At 46.5% G+C, this 25875-nt stretch overlaps 2 protein-coding genes across 2 annotated transcripts in view; one reads left to right on the forward strand and one right to left on the reverse strand.

Moving 5' to 3' along the window:
* LOC119212537 (ras-related protein Rab-26) overlaps positions 1 to 20319 on the forward strand; it is a 43178-nt gene extending 22859 nt beyond the window's left edge. The window contains exons 5-9 of the mRNA XM_037463041.2: positions 2298 to 2350; positions 15433 to 15498; positions 16004 to 16060; positions 16727 to 16803; positions 18565 to 20319. Of these exons, the coding sequence (XP_037318938.1) occupies positions 2298 to 2350; positions 15433 to 15498; positions 16004 to 16060; positions 16727 to 16803; positions 18565 to 18667 (356 nt within the window). The 3' untranslated portion in view covers positions 18668 to 20319. The remainder of the gene's footprint in view (positions 1 to 2297; positions 2351 to 15432; positions 15499 to 16003; positions 16061 to 16726; positions 16804 to 18564) is intronic.
* On the reverse strand, positions 8285 to 12211 carry LOC119212536 (uncharacterized). The gene is made up of 3 exons (XM_037463040.2): positions 12036 to 12211; positions 10595 to 11557; positions 8285 to 9475 (listed from the first exon to the last, which is right to left on the reverse strand). The coding sequence occupies exons 2-3, from the start codon at positions 11517 to 11519 to the stop codon at positions 9417 to 9419; spliced, it is 984 nt and encodes a 327-aa protein (XP_037318937.2). The 5' UTR covers positions 11520 to 11557; positions 12036 to 12211; the 3' UTR covers positions 8285 to 9416.
* Positions 20320 to 25875: the final 5556 nt, after the last annotated feature.

A 25875-nucleotide genomic window follows, 5' to 3' on the forward strand; every position in this document is an offset into this window, starting at 1 on the left:
CGGATGATCCTCTGTGAGATGATGGATAGCAGCGCACTATGGGTCACCTCGCTCCATCCGACCCCTCCCTGCGAGGTGCACTTCGTATTGTCCTTTGGCCCTCGTTCATCAGAAAATTGGCTCCTGCCTGTTTCTCGTGAGGTTAAAGGTCAATCCATCAACATGCCCACCTGCCTTTGCCCACGGGTTAATCTTACTCACCGTCCCGTCTCCGCCTGTGTGCACCTCCTAGGGTGCATCACCATCTCCTAGGTTTGTTGTGTCTCTTCATCTGCCCTCGAGCTTTCCTACTTCCTACTTCCCTAAGTACTTTGTGTCCGTCCGGTACATTAGGCTCCAACCGCAATACAACTGCCGTCTTCTTCGATGTAATTGGACGAGAGCAGGGTGAAAGAGAGCATCTCCTCGCCGTTCACTCCCATTTTCTGGTGGCGGATGAACTGCAGGAGCCACTGCGGGGAGGAAGTGAACTCACGGGGGAAGGTTATCGCTCTCCCTCCCGCCGTATTTCCTTTTACACCTCCCGCTGGTCTCCTCACTCCATGTGTTTTTTTTTTTTTTTTTTTTCAGCTTGACACAGCTGGGTCACGCTCAGGGGTGATAACAGCTCATTAAACACCCTTCACAGACTCGTCCGGCTGGAAAACACAAAGAAATGGAGGGCTTAATCCAAAATAGATTGGTGAAACTGGGGGAAGAGGAGGCGCACGCAGGGGTCGGAAAAAGTGTGTTGTGAATGAGGGAGAAGGAGAAGATGGAGCCGTGGATGTAATAAGTACGAACTGATCATCCCAAGTGCACGTTGATCCGGCTGAGAAAATGGGTTCACAATTGTCCTCGTAGGTGTAATGAGCTTTTTTTGTCTGATGGAGCTTTATGATGCACGAATTCCAGCTCGCGCTCAAAAAAAAGCCCCTCCCGAGTTCATCCTGCACGGCAGCGCGGTGCACTGGGAGGTAATTAAAACTCACACATCTGGTTAAGGTGCGATACTAATGCTGGTTTTCGATGCTCGCAGTGGAGGAAGTGTTTTTTCCGTCAACAGGACGGGGCGTCCTTTCTGTTGATTTAACTCGGGGATGACGTTGATGGCAAATGTACCACTAAGGAGTGACCCGGGTTCTGAGCAAATAAACATTTACGAAATAATCAGAGCGCAAAGTACCAGTCAAAGTTCGTAAACACTCTGCAAGCTCTAAATCCGCAGTGGTAGAAAAAGATTTCTCATAATAACAGGTTTCCCATCATGTTAATACATCTCGGAGCTGCAGCGGGATCATGAACTGATCCAAGAGACCACATCTAAATTCCAAAACCTATTTGTCAGTGCCTTCCTAATCCTTCATAAGATAAGCATTACGGCAAAGATTCTGATCTGCCACCTCGGCGCTTACTGGCTCGGTCACGTTTAAACAACTAAAAGTACCTCAACAGTCGTCATGCAGTCGTTGTTTCCGCAGCTTTCTGTTGTATCTGGTGACATTTGTCCTTTTGATTTGTCGTAGCTCCGATTTTTCAGTTGTCTGAGCACCATAAAGGACTTTTGAAAATTTGAAGTAAATTCTTGAACTTTGAAACAACATTTGACAAAACAAGCCCCAACCCCAAGCTGATTGGTTGTGTTTAACTATGGCAGGAAGGGAAGTGGTTCAAAGATGGAGACAGAATGAATTTAGATGCTTCACCAGACCTCAGCAGCTCTTCATCTCTGCCTAATCAGGCTACATTTCCCTGAGTTTGACAAACAAAGCCTAATTCAGTGAATAAAAAATACCATTTTTATCTCCAGTTAAATCAATTTTCATCAGTTTTTCTTTAAAAAAAAATGTCCATTATGACCAAGTTGTTTGATGCAATCAACAACATGTCTGATCGTGTTCTTTCTGGTGAGCAGAGTTGCTCAAGCCTAACTTACTTATCTTTGCTTTGTGATTATTGTAATGCGTTGTCTTTTGTTTTCATGGGAATACTGGCCTCCTTGCTGTGTCCAGCATGTCTGCATTTGACACCCAACTCCCAGTACCGCAGTGTTTACCATGAGTAACTAACATAACTACTAATTCTAAGCAAAATCTGGTGTTGTAGAAAACTGGAGAGGCAAGACTGAGGCTGTAGGCTTGAAACCATCTCCGCTGTTTATCATTGCAAATAGGAAATGGATGGAAAGCTTGTCTTGGACTGTGACTCCGCTCCACTTGTTTTGTTGTGTCATGCTATGACTCGTCACAACCTTCAGCCGCGCTCAGTCCGTGATGCTCTCATGTCCTCACGCCGTTCCCCACTCTTTGTCTCCTCAGCTCTCCTCCTTCTCTACGACGTCACCAACAAAGCGTCCTTCGACAACATCCGGGTAAGAACAAGCCCACTCTGACTCCTCTGTTCACCGCTCACCGTTCTTTTACACCACAGCATCATTGTCTTTGTTCCCAAAAAGCAGTTCCTGGGAAAGGTGGTCTTTATTCAACGGCGATTCATTTTATTCCACACCTCCAGGGTTGGGAGTGAGTTCCTGCTCCTATTCAAGGCGTTGAAGGGTTGTGTTCATTTCCACGTAGGCTGAAAATGAAGCATGAGGTCGACAGATGGGTGCGAAAACCTCCCCAATGGTCACAAGCTTTGGGTTGAGGCCCGAGCTGCCAACATTATTTTCCCTCCCTGGTGTTGGCGAGGCTGAGCGATGGGAACTGCTTCTCCTTGGCCCTCAAAAAGGCAACGAGCTGAGGTGGTCCTCACCTGGGATGAGGGGGCGCTGTAGGGGGTTGCCACCTGGTTTGGGTAAGCCTTGGGATGAGCTGGAAGGCGTTGGTGGGGAGAGGGATGTCTTGGCTGGATATGCACCAAGTCAGCTGTTTTTAGCTTTTGGGTGTGGCTGATACGGACTACCCCTGTGATACCAGTGTTTATTAACAAGCTGCACCTTGATCATTCTACTCTGATTGGCCCTTTCTCACTGACCAGATCCAGCTATTTTGGTCAGAATCAGTCCATCTCCTGTCTGGAATATCAGATAAGAAGGGGGGAAATGTGATGTTGTGGCTATTCTGTGTATTAACCATGTTCAGGAGGTTGTTACCCCCCTGATTTTAACTCCTTATACCAGCAATAGGTTTCCCAATGGACTGAACTGAGGATTCTGGTGGACTGAATGAACACATTCAGCGTGTAGCATGTAGGTGACTGAGTGGGTGATGATGATGCTTCCCGTTTGAGAGCTCCGTTGATTCCTGTTGTCCCGTTTAGAAATTGTGGTTTAGTATAATGCTATGATCAAAAGCTGCATATAAGGTTGACTATAAATTAGTTTGGATGGCGCAAAGTGAAGGTCTTTCTCCCACCGAGAGCGATGTGTAAACGTTACTGCTCTGCACTCACAGCGGGGTCCGGATGATGAACGATGTGGCCACTAATGATCAAACATTAGAGCTCACCCCCCCCCCCCCCACCCTCCCATAATGGAGCCGTCTCTTTGTAGTCGCAGCCTGTCTCTGCTCCCGTGTGATTTTCTGGCCATCTCCTGCCCCATTTGGTGCCTTTCCTGCGTCCCTTGTCGGTGCATTACTCTCCTTTAATCAATTCAGAGTGAAGCCAAAGGCTTTTGGAGACTGTGTGTGTGTGGCATAATTCCTCCCGTTACACCCCCTCATCAAGCTGTTTTCGTAAATACTTTCATGATCGAGAAAATGCAAAAGACGGGAAGAAATGACCATCAATCCAAAATGAACCTTTGAAGATATTCTCTACCGTGTCTTTCATCTTCAAACCTCAAAGGCTGAAGACGTTTCGGCAATACAAAGCAGAAAAGTCTGCACTTTTTTCTACCAAATCTTTCAGAACTCATATTCTGTAATTATTGGCCCAATGCAAACCTCAAGACTAGTAGGTGAGTCTTAAAATGCTGCATGTCTATGCTCAAAACGCAGCGCAAATTTGGGAAGATTTTGGGAAGGATTTAGTCTAGAAATATCCACCATGTGATTTACACACAAGCTTGCCTACCTTTTCTTAAGTTGCATTAGTTGCCCAGATTTGAGTTAGTTCCATGTTTCTCACCTTTTGTGACCTCTCTAAATGGTTATCATGTCATAAATGGCTGCTAGGGTGGCATGCTCTGTCCCACAGCCACGATCAGCCCATGGTCTCGGCTTGTTGGTGTTGCCCAAAGGAGCGTTATGAGCATCTCGGATCACACTGCCAGGTGGAGCAATCGGTGAACCCAGGAGGAACAGGGGTGTTGCGATTTCAGATTTTCGAATCCAAAAATGGGTTCAAACTGGAACAGAGGAAGGAACTAAATGAGGTGATGTATAGCGCAAGGTCCGCTCATCAATCTTTTTCATTTGGTTGCTTGATTTGAATTTATGAAGCTATAGCATTGGCTGTACTCTCTGTACTGCCTGTGTATTACTTTGTGTGTCAAATATCAGAATCGGGCTTGGCTAATAAATCTTCCTTTATCCAACACAGGATTTATTTTTTTTTTTTCAAAGTCCCTTTGATCATTTATCTTGGTTAAATGTCATATTCATCATGTCCTCTATATGTACTGACCTGCACTAGCCATGGCTTACTATAACATACGTGAAAGCTACAGAAAGAGCATAAATACATTGTATAATGTAATTAAATAAAAAGGGTTCCACATTAACCCAGTTTGGTGTAAAGGCTCATGTGCATTCAAGGCCATCTGCGCAGTGAAAGTCCATTAGCGTGTGTGTGTGTGTGTGGGGGGGGGGGGGGGGGTCGGAGAGCATCTGGATGATAAAAAGATGGACTCATGCTACCTTCCTGTTTCCCTGCCCATACTCTCTGTGACCACAGCTGCTTTCAATCCTCCATGTTGCTTTCCTCGGGTCCAGTTTCTGTCTTCGATTCACATTTGATTCCTTTTTTTGATCGATTGATTTGCACGGACTCTGATCGACGCAGGGTCATTGTTGTCAAAGCATAGAGGTCACAGAAACAAGTCAATCATCGTTCAGGCATGTACCTTGTTACATACAAGTGCTGCTTCTTTAACATGCAGGTGCTCTGTATGGATGAGCCTGGAGTCACTGCTACGTGGCCACAAAGACAATTTCATTATGCTGGAGGAGAATACCGGGAGAATAACGCAACGGCTGCTTCACCGCAGAGGGAGGTTGGCCTTTTTTTTTAAGAGCACTTCAAGAAAATCTATTCTCCCGGTGCTCCAATTGCGTTCAGATGCATTTGCAACATTGCTGAGAGTAAAAGGGACGAGTTGGGTCTGTTCAATACAAGGAGCCGAGGCCTTAAGGGGGACGTCTTCATCCCTGCTGCTTTCCATGGGACAGTTGTGTTGTCCGGGCATAAGAGAGAACAAAGCGAACACTGTCTATGGAGCAGCACACTGGAAACACAAGACACACACACACACACACTCGATCATTACTGAAGTAAAACATAACCCCCTGAGTGACAACCCCCGGGTTCCTAAATAGCGAGGGACCCGCTGATCAAAACTTAGGGTTTTTTTCTGGTTGTCACGACGACCTGTTGATTGCAAATGTCTTTTTTCTTTGTGTTTTTTTTTCCACTTCCACCAACCGTTGTGATTACACTGTGATGCTTTGCCATTGTGACGACCGATGTGGTCGGGTTACAATTAAGGTCTCGTAGAGACCATTTTAATTGGGAAAAACTGTCATAATCAGCTTAAGCATATTGTCATTCAAGTGGGGTGGCGGGGTGGACAGTTTAAAGTTGAACGCCTCATACAGACAGCACCTTGTCTCTTCATACAGTCACCTGCACAGTGCTAGTTCATTCAAAACTTAGCCCCGACAGCGGTTGTGATACAGATGCAGAAGCTACGCCGCTTCAATTCTATGGGACTTATTTCCCTTTGAAATGACATCATGTGATGAAGGGCTCCTAAGAGCTTAAGAGCTGCAAAATATGGACAGCCGGCCGTAGCCGTCGTAGCTGTGCAGTAGCGATGAGCTCACGGATGAGGCCAACCTGTAGCAGAGGAAGATAAAAATGCTGAAATAGTTTTTCATGTATTCTTCCTTCTTAAAAACCGCTGTAATTTCTCTCAAGAGCCCCTTGTATACACAAGAACCTCATGTTAGGCCTTTACAGCTGTTACTTTGGCTCCATGTTGGCCTTAGACAACTCTCTCACCTGACAAGCATCGACACACACACACACACACGCGCACACACACGCACACACACAGACAGATGGGGCTTTTAATGGTATCGACCGGTATGAAGAGAGCTGAAGCTACGGAGCAAAATGATAAAATCATTAAATTACTGAAGGCCTTCTCACACCAGGGAGGCTTTTTTGTTCAAAAGATTCCCACAACAAGTAAAGGCTTAATCAATTGGACGAAACCCTCGGGGTCAGCTGGTGTTTGGACGGTGAGCGGAATGTAGATTTCACTGCAGACTGCGTCTGACGGCCACCAAACGACCTTTTGTTGCATCACCACGATGACAATAAAAAAAAACCTTCTTCACTTATCTCTACCCGTCTCTGGTTCGGATAACTGGGGTTAGTCAGCGTCGCTTTGCATCGATGTATTACACGTGTATCACAATAAATTAGAATAACTGAACAAGAAAGAATGTGGCTTCCCAAAAAAAACAATCCTATTCCAGCAGAGCTTCTCTGGCACAAACACAGGCGATGAATCTCAGCGGCAGTTTGCGTTTATTGAGCTGCAGGAACATCAGAAAAGGTTTGAGGTGAACCATGAAAAACAATTTCCCAAAAAAAAAAACACTCTCCAGCTTCCGCCCGATTTAGTGAACTAAATGGAATATTTGTCCTTCCTGCTCCCTCTCTCTCTCTCTCTCTCTCTGAATGTCTCACTTTTCTACTCACACAATCTAACCAGCATGTCCGTTACTTTTATCCTCCTTCCTTTGGTCCACCCTTTGGTCTCACTTTCTTCCCCTGCATCTCCCCTCTGCCAAGGCTCTCAATCCAAGACGGCCTTTCCCTCTCTCTTCAATCGACACCATTTCCTTCTCAATTGTTTTAGCCAGTTTACCTGAAATCATGAAAAGGGTTGAAGGGTGTTTCATGAATATGTGGAAGACAAGGAGCGGGAGATTAGGATGTGGCTGGCGGTCGCTGGACCGCTAATTGGTTATTAAGACTTTCAGGGGGGGGAACCTTAATGGCTCCATCTGCAGTTGAGTTTTTGCAGTGGGCCAAGTACTGGAGAAGAGTCCACACACATTGACACCGGTGCTCCTGCATGTGCTACCGCTCTAAACCAAAGCGCGTCGGGAACATTTCATTTGTCCTCTGGGACACATGCAGCCCAATTTGGACCGAAGTCTGCAGGATCAGTGAACCCAAAACATAATACCCTTGTTCGCCATTGTTCAACGTTCATCAGTGGGGTCTAGTGTGTGTCTGTTAAACCTAATCGTTCAGGAACAAGAATGGTCTGTGATGCTATTTTGTTATCAGGGCCACATTTGGACCTGCATGATCGTGTGTTGCACACTGCCCCCTAAAAAAACCCACAAACCAAGGCTTCACAACAAACCTGAATACTGATGTTCACCCAACGTCCAGAGATCCCGCGCAAGGCTTTCCTGGGCTTGAAGCGTTTGGGTTCAGTAAACCAAGTCAGGGACCAATCGGCCTCCTGTGGGCGGGGCTTACGTGCCCCCGGTACTTGAGAAGAAGGCAACCAAGTGAAGGCTGGATTGTGTGTGATTCTGCAAGGACTCTCCGGTGACCCGACTCCTCCTCGCCGTCCCGTCTCGACGGAGGGAGGTCTCGGCGTTGAACGCGCTGTTCAGACTGCAGTGACACAGCCAGGTGGTTTTGGACTGGAAGCAGTCGATGTTCAGAGCAGTGGTTCCCCCTTTTGAGACGCAGCAGCGTGCTACAGAGTGTGTGTTTGTGTGTGTGTGTGTGTGTGTGTGTGTGTGTGTGTGTGTGTGTGTGTGGATGATGTTCTGTGCCGTAGTCCCAGCGCTCACCTGCCTGCGGCGCTGCCTCCATCTCTCTGCGCTCGGCTCATCTCAGCGGACCAAGCCCACATTCACCATGTTGACTGCACGCAAACTTCTACACTTCTAGCTGACTTTGTACCACACTGAATATGACTACTTATTACACTATGGAAGTACTAAAAAGAACCATGACGTTGTATGTTAGTATTAATGTAATGCTTTCTTGGCCAGGGCTTGAGAATATGAATTAAAATGCATTTTAAACTTGAAATATACTATTTAATGGAATTAAATTGATTTATTTATTTTGGCTTTACCACAAAAGTCAGATTGCATCTGTACAAAGTCAAATACTCTTTATAAGGTACATTATACAGGATTGGGAACATTTCTATTGCTTGAGCGGGTGCCTTTGCAACAACGGCGTCGTCGGGATAGTTATTTGCATCGTTGAGTTCTGTTTGAACGTATTGGTACATGCAAGGTGTTGGTAGGGCGAATGCGTGCTCTGGGAAGAGGAAACGAGGGAGGGGGGGGCGAAGCAAGTGTTGTCGTTGGGCTGCTACTTCCTGGAATCAGGCCCGTGGTTTCTCCTTTCACGTTGTCTTTGGGAGCCTTTCAATGGTTTTAATTGCAAATGCGCCCCCGGTGTTGCTGTAAAAGCACCCCATTTGCCTTACATGCCCCTCTGTAAGGCTGTTATTGTTTAAGGTTTTTGACTAGTATTTTCACAGTGAAAACACATTGTGTTATTTTGTTGTTGTTGTTGTTGCTGCAGTCCCAGCAGTTTGCCTGCAAGCAGCTGTTCCTTTTGTGATTCCACAGGTCTGTGTAAACCAGTCGTGAGCCCGTTTCTCTGTGCAGATAAGCAGCAACGACTCTGAGCACCGTGCCAGTCACATTGCAGCCTCGGGCAGGTTGGACCTATGCGTGTCTGTCCGTCGGGCCGAAGGGATTTGTAGGTAAAGGTCTGCCCCGCCCGAACCAGGGCAAGGCTAAATGAATTCATCTGGAGGCCGACTGTCGGAGGCGTCGGACCGCGGGGGATGGCCGATGAAAGCAAGCAAAAGAAGAAAAGCCCATTCCTACACTCACATGGCCCCAATCATTTCAGGTCAAGTCAATAGGTCAAGTCATCTGTATGACATCACAAAAAACACCACATAGCATTCATACTCGATCAGAGACCCAGGTAATGGATTAAAAGGATTTGGTTTGACCATCAGTTTAAAATTGATCGTCACGTAACTCACGTTACCGGAACATAACATAAGTGATTTATTTTTTACTTTGAGGAAATATTTAATTGAGGGGGCAGTTGTATGGGAAGCAAACATCACCTTTAGGAGACAACACTCACAAAGGAGACGTCAGGCAAAGATTCCCGGCAGATATTTAAGGGCAATGCACATCACAACAGTGGTCTCCGAGGAACGCGCAGCGCGCCGACTGCTCCTGGTGGAGGAGGCGTCCTCAGCCGGGGAAGCGCGGCGTTGACCTCTCCCGGTCGCCGATGGCGTCCACGCGGAGGCCTGTTGGAAACAAAGAGGGTGGAGTTACCGTCGACTGGCACTGGAGCGACCTCTCTGCTCTCAGCGCACGATACAGGGAACCAACCAGAAGAACAAATGAGGCCCAAAGCCGGTCGGGCATCTGCAATTAGATCTGCTGCAAACTTTGAAGACAGTGTTTGCGCGCCACCTTCATATGCAGTACAATGTATTTCTCATAAACGCGTATGTGTACCCGCACCACCAGGAGAAGTAGGACTCATTGCGGTTAGAGCTGTATGCTGTGACATGATCCACGGTTTCACTTTCAGGGTCGGTGGGGATCTGAGATTTCAGATTAAAAGCGCCCAGGGTGTTAGAAAGCGCTAGAAAGCTGGCCTTGTGAAAAACCCTCAGCTGCATTCGTATTTTGGATACAGAGAAGAGTGATTTAACAGCAAAATCTGCACATGAAGAGTTTAAGACCGTGTGTTTGTGTCTAAAGAGTTGAGCTTCGGAAAGTATTCAGACCCCTTTACATTTTTCACTCTTTGTGTCATTGCAGCCATTTGCTAAAATCAAAAAAGTTCATTTTATTTCTCATTAATGTACGCTCAGCACCCCATCTTGACAGAAAAAAAACCAGAAATGTAGAAATTTTTGGAAATTTATTAAAAAAGAAAAACTGAAATATCACATAGTCATAAGTATTCAGACCCTTTGCTGTGACACTCACTTGCTGTCCATTTCTTCTTGAGATGGTTCTACTCCTTCACTGGAGTCCTGCTGTGTTTAATTAAACTGATTGGACTTGATTAGGAAAAGGCCAACACACCTGTCTATATAAGACCTTACAGCTCACAGTGCACGGCACAGCAAACGAGAATCACGAGGTCGAAGGAACTTCCCAAGGAGCTCAGAGACAGAATGGTGGCAAGGCACAGATCTGGCCACGGTTACGAGTGCTTCGTGGCAGAGTGGCCCGACGGAAGCCTCTTCAGTGCAAGACTCATGAAAGCCCGCGTAGAGTTTACCAAAAAAACACATGAATTTATTTTGATTTTAGCAAATGGCTGCAATGAAGCAAAGAGTGAAAAATGCAAAGGGGTCTGAATACTTTCCGTACCGACTGCGTACAGTCTCTCTTCCCCCAGTGCTTACCAGTGATTCTGGCGCTCAGGCCGCTGTGGTCCTCGGCCCGGTGTGAACCTGGAACTTTTGGCTTCACGACGCTGCTGTAGATGACTTCCTCTTTAGCCAGGAGAGGCCCGCGGCGTCGGTGCGAACAACTCATCAGCTGTGCGATCTGCCTCGCCATGGACGTCTTCTCCGGCACCGGCGGGGGGATGCTGCGTGCCCGAGCGGTGGGCGCCGCCCCCTCTTTGGCCCCCGTGCCGAAGACGTCGTCAGGCTCGTCCTGCAGGGCGAGCTGGCGGAGGCGTACGTCCCGGAGCTCCTCGAGGGTCACCACGGGAAGAGACCTGAGGAAGGCCGAGGAGTCGGAGTGGCGCCGGCGGAGTGGTTTGGGTCTGAGGGGGGGTTTGTTCTCACCACAGGGGTCCGGGCAAGCAGCGTCCCCCGGCCCGGAGCTCACCGCAGGGACGGCGACTGGGAGGGGAATCTGCAGGGACAGCCTGTTGGTGCGAGCCCTGAGGGGCGCGCAGCCGGACTTGGGACGCAGCTTCCAGCCGAGAGGGTCGCTGCCCGTGATGACGGAAGTCTGGACGGGGGGGGGGGAGGCGCACGAAGAAGTGTTGGAGGAGGAAGGTGAGCCGAAGACCCCGACGGGGGGGCAGGAGTAGCGCTTGGACGCGTGATGGGACGCGGCGCGGGGTCGGAGGAGGGACACTCCGCGCCGAGGAGGCTGCGGCTCCTTCTTGTCCCTCTTCACAACGATGATGGGCGAGGCGCCGCACCTGCAGAAGTCGCCCGACCACCGGCGCTGTGGAGAGCACGGCGCCGCGCTCGAGGCGGGGCCGGCGGAGGGCCGCTCTGTGGCCCCCTGGCCGCGCGCTGGGACGCGAGCCGGCTCTCGTCTCACCGGAGCATCGGCCGGGTCGCTAATGGCGACGGAACGTTTGTTCATCTTCTGTCAAAGTACCGGTCAGGCAGGCATTAATCAGCCTGCGGAGAGAAACATGCGTGAGCGTGAGAAGAGGAAGAGGAGGAGGAGGAGGAGGAGGAGGGAGGGTCAGGATACTTCAACTGTGAAAAGAGGAACAGGAAACGCCCATCTTGACATCTCAAATGAAGTTTCACAACCCAGAGGTAGTAGCCACTGGGAGTTGTTGTTGAAAATAATCCTCTATGAATTTGAAAAAAATATTAAGGACATTTATACACCTATAATAATATAATCTACAACCTATACACAACAAATGCAGATTGTTGCTTAAAACTACGAATAAAGTTGGTAGTATAACAAAAACGTCACTGTACTGCAAAAACCATTAAACACTACAACCACCAGGACACCAGCTAACTTTAAACGTAGTCCTTTAAAACCTTCACATTGTTTCACGACGTTCTATCAACACACAGAGTGAAATGTGAAAAGCTCGGTGTTCGAGAAGTGAGGGTAAAAAGCTGAAACGTGCTTTACCTGCAGAGCGCCGCTGGATCCTTCTGCTCATCCAATTGGCACCAATATCTCTCTCATCTCTGTCTTAATGTGACTCTCTCTCTCTCTCTGCATTTCCACACCCAGCGACCAAATTGCATCTGACCACAGCTTCCTCAAACCAACACCCAGAAGAAAGTCAACACACACACACACACACACACACACACACACACACACACACACACACACACTCGCCAAGGTTGATTGATTAACAGCTGTTTTCACAACTGCAGGAAGTTAGAGCAGCATGGGAAAGTAGATACTGGTTCGTGAGGAACACAGTAGGGGTTTCCCCTGGGGCCAGTTCACTAGCAGGGTTAGGAGTGAATTGTTGATACAGACACTATTTGATCCATATATGTGCAAAACTAATCCCTGTCCCATGAGCTGTATTTTTGGTTTTGTGCTAATTAGCATAAGCTAGCAGGCTGGCCTGGATGTCTATTGGCTCTTCTGACTGTTCCATTGAGTGCAGGATTTTTATTGTGATGTATGATGGTCCATTCATATGAAACGGTAGTAACGGAGCAGTAATGGCTGATGGACACATCATGCTGAAACTTAATGGAAGAAGGGAGGGAGGGGGGGAGAGGCATTTCAGGAATCAGGAAACGTTTATTGCCATTGTATCAGACATACTAGGAATTTGACTCGGCGGTTGGTGCATGACAGCAGAGAGTACGACGATGGAATAGACAACATAGTGCAGAAAATAATACTGTGTGGCGCGCAAATGGTCCAGCCAACAGTAACTGTAATTCTCACAATAGCAACGTCATCCGCACTGGACCCTCCCTCCCCCCCCCCCCCGGCGGGCCGGATTCTTGAGTTTGACCCCTGCGACGCTACCACACACCGTGGGACTTCTGATGCTCTGCGGAGCCGTTGGACGCTTGATTTCCACCTCTTTCGTCCCTGTAATCCCGCGCCCCCACGGGAGCCTTTCAAGGCCCGGGTGGGGGCGATTTGCAGGTGTGCGTGTTGTTGAAAGTGGCGCTTGTAGGTGAGAGCTGCGGTACATTGATCCACGTGTAATGAAGTGGTGTAAACCTGCAGACGAGAGAGGAGGGATTACAGCTGATCCTCCCCCCCCCCGTCTCACAAGTGAGAAGCGATCAATATGTACTCATGATGCCTTACATGTTAACACCAGCTGTTGCCAGTTTGGGGTTTTCATTTCTTCTGTGGATGACGTCATAGTTGTAACCCACGCTGGGATCTATAGGTTCACTTTGCTTACTTAATGATTTACTTGCTTGCCCCAGTCTTGGACGAAAAGTGACGCTTTTTAAATTTGCACTGGAATGATATTTGTATTGATTTTAATGTATTTTTTGCTGGCTACCTGTATATATAGTTGTAGTACTGATGAAATGTCCCTCTGTCCTCTGCCTTAACCTTCCTGTTCTCCTCCCTCTAAAATTAGCGGCGCTTTGCTGCATAAACCGTCCATCTTCTCCACCCTTTCATCCAGGCTTAGATGCTTGAACCATCCCTTGAACCAAAAAAAATAAGGCAGACTGGAAAGTTAACACAAATCCTGTGATCCTTTGCGGCTCATTATTTAGTATCTTCGTTGTCTGAAAAATGTGAAATTGATTTAAGAGCCCCAAAAGAAAAAAGAACTTTCGAAAGTGAGATTGAATCACACACAAAAGCACACTCGCACAATGCAGTGTCTTCTTGGAGAACATTAGGAGAGAGTAATTACCATAACGGAATTGATTTCCATAATTAAACTGGGTTTATTAAAGATCTGAAAGTGCGAAAGCTTCTCGGCCTCAATGCGAATGATTTGCAGCCTGCGTTTACAATCCTCTCCTCATATTGGCTCATGGTCATCCTAATGAGACATGAGCACAGTGACAAGCTGCATGTTTGGGATTCTGTGGAGGATCGGAGCAAAATAAATATATAAATCGAAAAAACGCTGTTTGCGTTAGACATAATATGAATGGATTGTATGAGTCTGGATTACGGTCAAGAGTCGGAGCTTTGATGCTGCTGTCGCTGTTTTTCATGGTCTATAAATTTCTTTCCCATACAACAACAAAATAAAGCAAAATGTTGTAAGCCAAGTGACGGTTGTTTTTGACACATCACAAATCCGCTTGTGATCAGAAGCGCCCAGAAGTCACCGATGGCAATGAAACACAGGAAGACCCAGATGTTGCGTCATCCTGATCTCCATCCGTATGCATGCTGGGACACGATGTTCTGCTGCCTGATGTTCGGTCCATATGAAGCGGAGGGATTTGACCTCAGGACCTTTTGAAGTGCCAAACACTTAACCTTCTGTATCCTGCTGAATCTTTCTGCATCAACGTGTGGTGGAATTGCTTTTATTCCTCTTTTTACTTGTCGAATGTAATGCAGTAACTCTCCCGACTTTCTTTATTGCGTTGAAATGTGTGTTCTTGTTTAAGTTTTGTCATTTTCCTTTTATTCCTCATCACACGTGGACATGTTTTACACTTTAAATATTCGCACGGCCCCTTATTAAACTAAATGATACCTTGATTGATTTGTATTCCTTTGTGAACATTTGGACTTAAAAAAGCTCAAAGGTGCTTCTGTGACATTGCATTTCTGCTAATGTTGTTTAGATTAGAGCCCTCATATCTTTTTTCTGTGAGAAGTCATATTATTTGGAGGGAAAAGGTTATATTACTAGAATAAAGTTGGAATTTAAGGATTTGGTAGCACAGAAGGAACTGCGCACCAGTCAAAATAACCAAACTCTAAAATACTGTACAGAGGAAATGTAATTCAATCACCTTGCTGAATTTAAAAAGTGATTTGTGTCTTATATTTGTGCTTATAAATGTTGGAACAGGCACAAGGTCAGCAGAAAATGCACTTTTTCTAGTATTTGATGGAATAATATGAAACATAAGCTGACGGTTAAGACTGACCTCTACGATACTAATCCAATCTGGAAGGTCTGCAACCATTCTTCACAGCATACAAAGCAGTTGTGTCAAAGTGGAATCGAAAAGCTCTCCGTCTCAACTTTTGTCTTCACCCGCTCCACGCAAAGTGAGCCGAGCGATGGGACCTCTGAGGAGAGTGCGCAGTAGTGGAGCATCAGAGCGTCGGGAGTCCCACGGAGACGTAGAGAGCTCTTTGACCGAGCCCGGGAGAGAACCAACACGCTCCTGGGCTGTAATGAGAGGAAGACGGATGGGTGTGGGATGCAGGAGGAGAGGACCGCAATGGAGACGAGACCCTGAGGGAGGCGAGGAGGACGAGATGGTCCGCAGCCACTGATCAATCAAATGTATCTTCTGTCTCCATCTCCCCTCCTCTGGATCCCTCCCTCTCATCCCTCACCAGGATCCATCTCACCACTCTGTGCTCCTCTCTCCGTCTCCAGGCCTGGCTGACTGAGATCCACGAGTACGCCCAGCAGGACGTGGTCGTCATGCTGCTGGGCAACAAGGTGAGACCTCGTAGCCAACACCGGGACACGGATTGGACAGATGGGCTTATTATAGGGGTGGGGGGGGGAGCGTGGATGTCTCTGGAAGGAGGGAAAGCGATGTATTTCACAAAAAGGCCGTCCTGTGAGAGGTGACAGATCAAATGACCTTAGCTTAACTCGTCAATGTACGAAGTTTTATGCTAACAGTACATTCGATGGCGGTGTGTGTGACGCCACCAGAGCCCAAAGGGATGTTTTCCCCAGTTCTGTAGTTCCACTCAGGTCCACGCAGCTTAGCTTTCCTCCATCGGGCTGTTTGATTCCACACTGTGCTGCTAAGCTAAAAAGCTAGCTAAAGCTTCAATGAAGGGTGTGTGTGTGTGTGTGTGTGTGTGTGTGTGTGTGTGTGTGTGTGTGTGTGTGTGTGTGTGTGTGTGTGTGTGTGTGTGTGTGTGTGTGTGTGTGTGTGTGTGTGTGAGGATGACCATTTCTAACTTGATACTGTGCGTCCAATGTTTTCCAGGTTGACTCCACACATGACAGGATGGTGAAGCGAGAGGAGGGAGAGAAACTGGCCAGGGTAAGCTTCCTGTCACACACACACACACACACACACACACACACACACACACACACACACACACACACCCAGGCACGCGAGGATAACAGACATGCTGTGCCCTCGCTGCCAAGTGGACTCTAAAATTCCCCCCCCAAGTCGCCGGTGTCTCTTGAGCAGTGTGTGCAATTACGTATGCATAGAGGCACACAATGTTGTTATTGATGGGAATAAATGACAAGGGCTTGCTAACTTAATTTTCCACATCATTTCTCTCGGATATGCTCTGAGAGGCGTGCTAGAGCAAATATGAAGAGAAGTTGTGCAGCTGTCAAGCTGTGTGCGTACACAGCGATATTGACATGTATACACACACACACACACACACACTCAGACAAAATGAGATTGCTCTACCTGAGAGCGTCTTTCATCGAGTATGCACTGTGTTCATTTACTTGATAAATTACAAAAGGGGGGACAAAATGTGTTTTTCAAAGCCATAAATATCATCCCTCTTATTTGGTATTGATTTGCAACCGTCTCATCTTCCTTGTGTTACTTTAAATCGAAATGAATCCCCATATCTCATTATTCTTTTGGCATCATAAAGACAAAAGTGCCACACACACACACACACACACACACACACTCCCAGAGATCCCTAATAACAGAAGCTTCTCCGTGCAGGAGTTCGGCGTGCCCTTCATGGAGACCAGTTCTAAATCTGGACTGAATGTGGATCTGGCCTTCACTGCAGTGGCCAAGTGAGTCACACACTAACACAACGCACCCCAGCATGGAGGAGACCCGTCCCTGTGGCTCAGCAGCTCTGGTGGACAGCGGGCCGCATAGATGACTGACACACTCTATCCTTACGGGATCCGGTCTGACACCGTCTAACACCCGGTTATATGCCGCCGGCTGTGTGTAAAACCTCCACTTTTAGCACGCCACGGGTACACGTTGCAATGGAAATGGCCTTTGCTGTGCCACTACCTCAACGAAATCCACCCGTCAGATGGGAGCACACTGCTTTGTTTGTGAGAAATGTTGAGAATTGGAGTCGTTGTGGCCACTGTTCGTGGTTATTCACCATGTGATACCACGCATGGTTAAACCTGTCTGTAGGTGAATCCATATGTGTTGAGGGACAGGTGTGTTGGTTAGTAGAAGAAGAAGTTCTCCTACTTGTTGTGACCTCGAACAAGGGTTGCACTGACTTTGGTTTGGTGCCAGGAAGCGTCGGCTTGGAGAGGCCGAACCGCTGAAGAGAGCTGGAGAGCCTGAATCCTCAATCCTGTCCAATCGAAAAGTGGATTTGAGGAGGCCCCGTCGTCTTAACCTTACATCGACGTGAGCCGATTTGAGGAGATACTGTCTTTAACCTTACATTGACCAGGGTCAGTATGGGAAGATTGGTTTAGAGGAGGAGCTACAGGGACAGTAGAGGGACCCCTGTGGTGTTGACCAATCAGATCTTGGCAAGAGTGTGACCTTGCGGGGTTTTATGTCCTGTAGCAGCAATGCATCCGAGTCATGGTCTGTGAAACTACAACTGAGGAGCAAGTCATGTGACTGGGTGTGAAGAGCGATAGTACCAGCAGGAGAAGCTGCTTCGAGGCCCGTGTGAAACCCAAAGGAAAACCGTGCCTTCGTTTGAACGATGTAGCAACCCTAGTAACCAGTCCAGCCTCCCAGACCAAAGGTTCACATTGACAGTGAGACGTCCAGTAGTTCTCTTCATTTTTTTTTCTTTTTTCTTTATAACGAGGATGCTGTTCCAACTCGCCGTCTCACTTAAATGTGTCCTGTCAGACAGTCTGTGTGGGAGTAGCTTTACATTAATAGCCTCGTTCTGGCAACACGCTGACATTGTGACAGTCTACCACACAACGCCAGACACACACACAGATAATGGAGGCTCTCTCCAATCACACCCCCCAACCTGCTTTTAGTCTGTTTCACTTTTTGAGTGCTTTATTTGCATGTAACAAAAACCTGGAAGCTGTTCCAATGATGCTTCACTATTCAGCGAGTGACTACGATGATGTAAGCACCGCAGTCACCGTTAGCGCTAAGACTGGAAAATTGAGTTTTCCCTTAAGGAGATTGAAAGAAACCCTTCCAACTGCTGCTTTCAAGTTAATGGACTGATATATATATACATATGTATATATATTTATATATATGTATGTATGTCAGTGCTATATCTCAGGAACAGCATGAGGGTATTTCTCCATTTGGAGACTAAACTCATTAGATGTTAAAGGTCACTGTGACTTCTAGTCCGACTGACTGATGGTACCAAACAACCGCTCTGAGGTAATTCTAGGACCACATGTTGGCAAACACCAACCGGAAAATGATGATGGTGAAACTAATGTGAAGAAAAATAATGGTAATTGAGGACATTCTTGTCCTCTATTACCATTAGTTGGTGTCGGAGCATCCTGATATGCGTCAACAATGCGTGGGGGAAATGTGCAGGGGTTAGGGTTCATGCTTGCTCTCTCTCTTTCCTTCAGAGAACTGAAGCACAGGACCATGAAGGAGCCCGATGAGCCAAAGTTTCAGCTGCAGCAGTACGTCGACAAGGAAATGAGGACGGCTGGCTGCTGTCGCTCGTAGACGAGAGAGAGAGAGAGAGAGAGAGAGAGAGAGAGAGAGAGAGAGAGAGAGAGAGAGAGAGAGAGAGAGAGAGAGAGAGAGAGAGAGAGAGAGAGAGAGAGAGAGAGAGAGAGAGAGAGAGAGAGAGAGAGAGAGAGAGAGAGAGAGAGAGAGAGAGAGAGAGAACGATTCCTCTCTCCTGACCCACCTATCCTCTGCTACTGTGATTGTAATATAACTTGGACACATGCTTGCACACTCACACACACACACACACACATGCATGTACACACACGTGGTTCTGTTTTACGTTCAGTTCCTTTGTTTCCATGAGCGTGATGTACATATTTGAAATGTGATTTGTCATTTTGTGCCCTGCAGCTTTGTAGTTTGTAAATGGCTGTCTTGTTGGAGACACAAACATGTTGGATATAAAATCAATCGGGAAGGAAGTAGAAACGAAAAGCTCATATCTGTACAGATAAACTATTGCACCTAATGTAAGCGACCAAATGGCCCCCGTGTGGTGTTTGTGTACAGGATGCAGCAAGCTGTTTTTAACACACAAATGGAATTTATTTAGAGCTCTTTACCTTTTATACACTGATTGTTACGATCAAATTGGGAACTTTCATGTGAAGCATTTTGACATTAGGATCCTCCCTCGGCCATTTTCGACGACATTAAAATGCAAAGCGATGGACCGACTTGTACAGATTCCCCCTTTTTCATTGTTAGCAGCCCGTGACGTCACCACGAGCAGCTGTTATCACGAGCAGTGCTTCAGACGGACTCAGTGAGTAACTAACGTCTGCGCTTAGATTTGAGCCGACCTTGAGAAGGTGACATACCTAAAGTATTACACGTGAGAGAAGTCCATTTGTAAAATATGTATATTACATAAATGCCACCTTACTCCTCCGCCTGCTTCTTTAGGGGCAGGTAACATTCAAAGTGGATCCATTGCAAGAAACAAAAGGGAGCTTTTGTTGCATAGAAATCACTTCTAGCATGGTCATGAAAAAGGGCGATTTAAGTACAGGAGACAAATAATTTGATTTTGGAGTCTGTTTCCAACCGGGCTTAACAAAAATAAAAATAAATTGTAATTGTTTTAGGTTCATTCTTGAATTTGGAAAAAGAAGCCTGGTGGAACAATTCTGGATTAAAGGGCCATTTCCAGCATTATCTTTTATGGAGCTCTGCATCACATTCGAATGCTGACAAAATAAAGACATACCAGAAAAATATGCAAAGTGCCAGTCTTGTACATTTCAATCGAGATCACAAACAGTGTGGATTGTAGAAGTGTTTAGAAGCATTGAAAGCGAGAGGAAGGGTTGAATGCGTTACCGTGGTGATAGCTTGTTGTTTAGAGACGTACCCATCCTTCTCGGCTCTTTGCTGTATTGCGGCATTCCACAGGCTTTTTCATCCTCTTCTTTAGTGGGACATGTTTTATTTCATGCTTATATTGAAAACATAGATTGCATTAAGAAATATTCAAAATACAACCAAATTTGATTTTAGGAAGTGGTTACACTGAATCATGATATCCAGATTTCAACTAGTAGTTATTGATTAGAGTAAACTTGTTATGCGTATCTTGTATCTTCACTGAAATGATTTGTATCAATCCTGTGTTCACAAATAAAGAATCAGTGAACTGCGAACGACTGGTTCTTGCCTGAGGACGGGCAGCACTGAGGATCTACACTGCCCCCCTGTGGCACTGTGTTGTCATGACAACATGGGGACAGTGGCTGGCTTGGATCGGTGCAGCACAGTGATGTTTGATGTGGCCTCATGCAGACGTGTCAAAAGTATTCACATTCATTACGCAAGTAGAAGTATAGATACTAGGGTTTAAAATACTTTTGTAGAAGTATCAACTTAAACGTTTTACTTAAGTAAAAGTATAAAAGTACTGTTTTCAAAACTACTTAAAGTAAAAAAGTCATGGGATGGCGCGATTTATCCGGACAGGTTTTTTTGTGTGTGTGTGTGTGTTTTGAACGATGACAAGCCGCAAAACAAGCCAAAATGAGGCTATTTTTAAAATGTAAGAAGTAGAAGTAAAAAATACTCCAGTAAAGTATAGATACCCAAAATGTCTACTTAAGTAAGCCTCTGGCGTCATGTATATATCGACATACGTGTCTTCTTTGGTTTTTGGTCCAAGTTCTGCTTCCCCTCAGTCTCAGGTCAAGAGGACTCTCAACCTGGAAATATCTGTGTATTTAAATGAAAGGAAGTAGTCAAATGTTTGTCTTCCTTTCTTTTTTTACAGCTTCACACCGTGTTAATTCATTTAATGTGTCACTTGCATCCAGCTTTCTGTGGGCCCTTTGAATAACATCAATGCCATCATAGATGTGCTTAGGGGTGCTTTCTATTATGTGAGTGGATGCAGAGTGCTCTCCAGTTTGTCTTCAAAGGGACAGTGTGAAGGATTTAGGGACATCTAGTGGCCAGGTTGCATTGCTCAAAACATTAAAGGAACCCTTCGAAGACAATGTGAAAACAATTATGTTGGATATCTCTTCTGATATGGACAGTTTAATGTCTTAGGAACCATAGGATACCACATCTTTTGATGGAAATAAAAGTTTCAGCCAACAGAGGGCTTAACTATAGACACAACCCCGAAAATCAAAGTGAAAAAATGATGTGGCAGGCTTGCCAAAATTCAATTATCTGTAACTCAAAATGCTTATCTTGTGTGGCCCCCACGTGCTTGATTGACAGCGTTGCCGGATGCTCCTAATGAGACGACGGATGGTGTCTTGTGGAATGTTCTCCCAGGTCAGTCTGAGGGCATCAGTGAGTTTCCCTAAAGTCTGAGGGGCAACCTTTCAGCGTCTGATGGACCGAAACACATGGTCCCAGATGGTGTTCTATGGGGTTTAGGTCATGTGATTGTGAGGGACATTCAATTGGGTCAGTTCCTTCATCCTCCAGGTGAGCCGGGCATTGTCGTCCCATCAGGAGGAACCCAGGAGGGTCTGACCATTGCTTCAGGGATTTCACCAGGTGTGGTCTAGCCTGTGAAGGGTCTGTGTGTCCCTCAGTGGGTACGCCCCCCTAGACATCACTGACCCACCACCAAAGCGGTCATGCTGAACCGCGTTGCAGGCAGCATAGCCTTCCCATTGACTTCTCCAGACCCGTTCACGTCTATCACAGGTGCTTAGGATATTTGAGCAGTGTATTATATTCCATTTCTTCCAGAAGACCCTGTTCCATTGTAAATATCTCCATTGATTTGATGGTTTTCACCTCTATAATAAAGCAAATAGATATCGTTGTATTTGACGGGCCCATTAATAAAGTGTTCAGTGTTACTTGGTCCTGTAATATCATGTCTTCCTACAGAGGTGTTTATGATACCTGAAACTCCGTCGTGGGAGGAGGTGGGCGGGACCGTGGCGACTGCGAGGCCAGGCCGAACTAACCTCCGGGGGCACGATGCGTAACAGTGTGGGTGTGGAACATTGGGATGGAAGAAAATACAAAAATATGTTTTTGTCAAACTGCAGGTGCAGGAACATTTTAACCTGAGGGCTTCTCTTTATCAGTCAAGAACTAATCCACCGTGATGTTCCGTTAAAGGGCAGAAGAAGAGTGAAGGGGGGGGGGGGGGGGCGGGACAAAGAGCGGAGAAAACAGCTGGTCAACACAGCAGATGTCAGACAGGTCAGCAAGAGACCACCATGACCCGCAGCAGGAAGTGAGGATGGTCTTCTTAAACACTGAAGTCATCCCATTGAAAGCAGTTTCATACCTTAACTGCCTTAAACAAAACTAAAGGAGTTATTCCCATGTCTCAACGGACTCGTGTGTCCTGTAGAGAATGTGTCCTGATGCATAGATTGTGGTTTTTGGATGCGAAGTAATTCCAGGAAATGGCAGCGGATCACAAATGACTCTTTCAAAGTACAAAGTCCCATGTATCCCCGTCCCTGTTTGACAGTGTTGTCCTCTTTGCAGTTTGCGCCGTGTTTTGTTTTGAACAATTTGGTTCTGCTTTTGGAAAAGTGGCCCAGAGTCTCACGAGGACCCATTCTACGCCGCCGCCTTTGGATTTTTGAGTTGACGAATCTTCGTAGCGTTCTGTCTGCTTTGTGTTGATCTCTCTCTCTCTCTCTCTCTCTCTCTCTCTGATTGGGCGTCCCTGTATTTCAGTGCATGAGTGATCGCCACCGTGACACAGTCTGTGACTAATAGTTATTCCAAATGTCCCAGTCCGGAACAGAACGACCATGACATGCCCCCCCCCCCCCCCCCACCTCTCTCTCTGTCCCTACTACACTGGAAGGTGGGCCTGACCTGGAGCACTGTTTTCCTTTCATGGAACAATGGCTTGGATCAGAATGGCAGGCACGAATGGAGTGTGACCCGTTTGTTATTTTATTTCCCCGAGCTGTTATAAAGCTCATAGTTTGTGTTCAGAGGCGTAATACACTTTACTCACCAATATGGCGTTTTCTTAATTTAATCATAATCTCACGCAATTAGCAGTAATGCATTTTCTCACTTGTTGATCAGACTGTGGTGGTTGGTAACCAAATACATGTACAAGTACACATTTGTGGTACATGTTACATTGCAGAAGGAAATATTGTTCCCATCCACCGCATTAATCTGACAGCTTTAGTTGCTAAGTTAGTTTTTTATTTTAGTCACATTTAATATAAATCACTATCACCATCTTTGGTGAATAATTTTTCACACAAAACATTTCTTCAAAAATAATGAATTACTATAAAATAAACCACGCAACAATACACATGCATGCAAATGCCAGAACGTTTAGTGTTTACTGATTCCTTTCACTATAGTAAGTTTAAACATGTTCACTTAGTATTTCATCCATTGGGATACAGTGTGATCATCAGCGGCCCCCTGCAGTCAAAGCTGCGATGCCTTGAAGGCTCAGCAGGGGCCACATTTGTATCACAGATCAGCTCTGGAGCCACAGGCATCACTTGTTGCTCATGTACAAAAATAAGGAGAGAAATAGACCACCCGAACAAGGAAATTCAACTTTCTCTCATACATTGTTGAGATCAACACCATTTGACGCATCCTACAGCATGTTAATGTTGTTGTATGTGTTCATAAACGTGACTGACTGAACAGCGTTAGCTCGCTGTTCACTACAGACAGGGAGGGGAAAAGTGCATTGGTAGCAGGTGAGAGTGGGAGTGAGCTTTGTTTTCTGTGTTTATACTGGTGCATATACAAACAGCATAGGAATATTGGTGGGTCCATTCTATTGGTTCGTCTCTCAGTTACGGGCAAACAATGAAGCTGCCATGTGGAGTCCTCTGTGTGCACGGTACATTTACAGTTTTCAGAGGAGGCCATCATCAGGGGAGATTGATAGGAGGAACTTGTGGCCTGGTGATAATCTCTCCCTGAACACAGACAGGACCAAGGAGATGAATATCGACCCCAGGAGGGAGTACTTCCTAAGAAGGCTGAGGAACCTCGCCATGCAAACCCAAGTTCTCAGCAACTTCTACAGAGGTCTCTCAAGAGCGCCCTTACCACGTCAATCACAGTGTGGTATGGACACTGCCCGGGACAGGACGGCACAGTTCATCTCAAGAGCAGCCTTCCCCTCACCCCGGGACATTTACTCCACCCAGGGACACCAGGAGAGCCCACAGCACCATCAGGGACAGAACACACCCCAGCACAGGCTCTTCTCCTGCCATCAAGGGAGTCGCCACAGGAGCCTGAAGTCCAGAACCAAGAGACCACCCGCAGACCGTCAGGCTGGTGAACAGTTCCCTCACACCCCTGATAACACCCCACTACACACAGACATGCACATACTGTACTTTGACTGACTGTTGCTGTGACCTTGTGTCACCAACTTGCATCAACGCAAGGTGCACGTTGGCCTTAGGCCTAATCATGTGTATGTATTCATATATTTTCTCTTTTCTGTGTGCATTTAAGAATTCCATTGTGCAGAGTAACTTCGTATACTGCATGACAATAAATACCAAATTCTTGAATTTTGAATCAATTTATTGCTATTTGGATCCTAATCGTTTTCTATTGTCATCCACAGAACCAAAGAGGCAAGCGGCAGATACAGAGTGAATCCAGGAGTGACCTTGCTGCCCGAACATGTGTGAACGTGTGCAACGGTGTGAATAAGTCAACAATATCCAGGTCATAGCTGCTAAAAGAGGCCCTTGTATGACTTAGGGCCATCTGTTACATGTGTCATTAACCCTACCTGAGGGCAGCATAACCCTGATGGCTCTCCTGGAGTCTCATCCATCACGAGTTGCCAAGCAGTCCACTCTACTGCACTAAAGGGACGAGGGACCCCAAACAAAGCCATGTGGTGCATGTGGGTGTGCGTGTGTGTGTGTGTGTGTGTTCGTGTAGAAATGCTGGTTTCTGCAGCCCACCTGGAAAAAACTCTTCCGAGTTGCCATATTGGGAGACGTTTGATTGCCTCTCAGCGCCTCATGGCGACAAGGCGGGGGGGCCGCGGTTAATATTGCCGATGGCGCTAACAGCGCAGACTTATCCGACCGGTGTGTACACCACTCGGTTCAGCTACAAACGCCGTGTGGGCGCGTGGACCGCTGGCACACACTCACGTGCACGGAAAGCACACACGGGCCACCCCGGATGTAAGTGAAGTGATGAAGAGATGAAGAGTGACTTTGCTCTCTGCCCAGTTGTTCCTCATGTCTTAACATAGACAAAAGTTGACTTCTTTATTAATGCTCAGAATCTTTCATACAGCTCCTGCTGTGCTCACAGCGTGTGAAGTAGCTTGGAGCAGCAGCATGTGTAACACCACCAGACAGAGATCTGGGCTATTTGCAGGATGAGACTGGGATGAACGTGTGATCTATTTGGTCTCTTTGTGCCGTCTAGTCTGTGTCTGTCTGTCTCCTCGTGAGTCACAGCCTAGTTGCAATGCCAGGCGGTGAAGTTAGCAGCATGAGCACCGTCTGATGTGACAATCATAGAAGGCAATGCATCACTTGAGGATTCAACTGGCAAAAGACGTGGCTCATTGTCATTGTTCTTAATATCTCTATCATGTTTTGAATAGTGATTTGCTGTCATATCACAATATACCAGATGACAACTGCCGTGCATGGATTTCAATTGTGAGAACTACAGATTCAATTTCCAAAGTGTCATTTTCTGTACCTACCATGTTTTTAATTGAAGTAGGTCTTGTCCCA

Source organism: Pungitius pungitius, chromosome 21 (genome assembly GCF_949316345.1).
Source record: "Pungitius pungitius chromosome 21, fPunPun2.1, whole genome shotgun sequence".
In the NCBI taxonomy this organism is placed as follows: domain Eukaryota; kingdom Metazoa; phylum Chordata; class Actinopteri; order Perciformes; family Gasterosteidae; genus Pungitius; species Pungitius pungitius.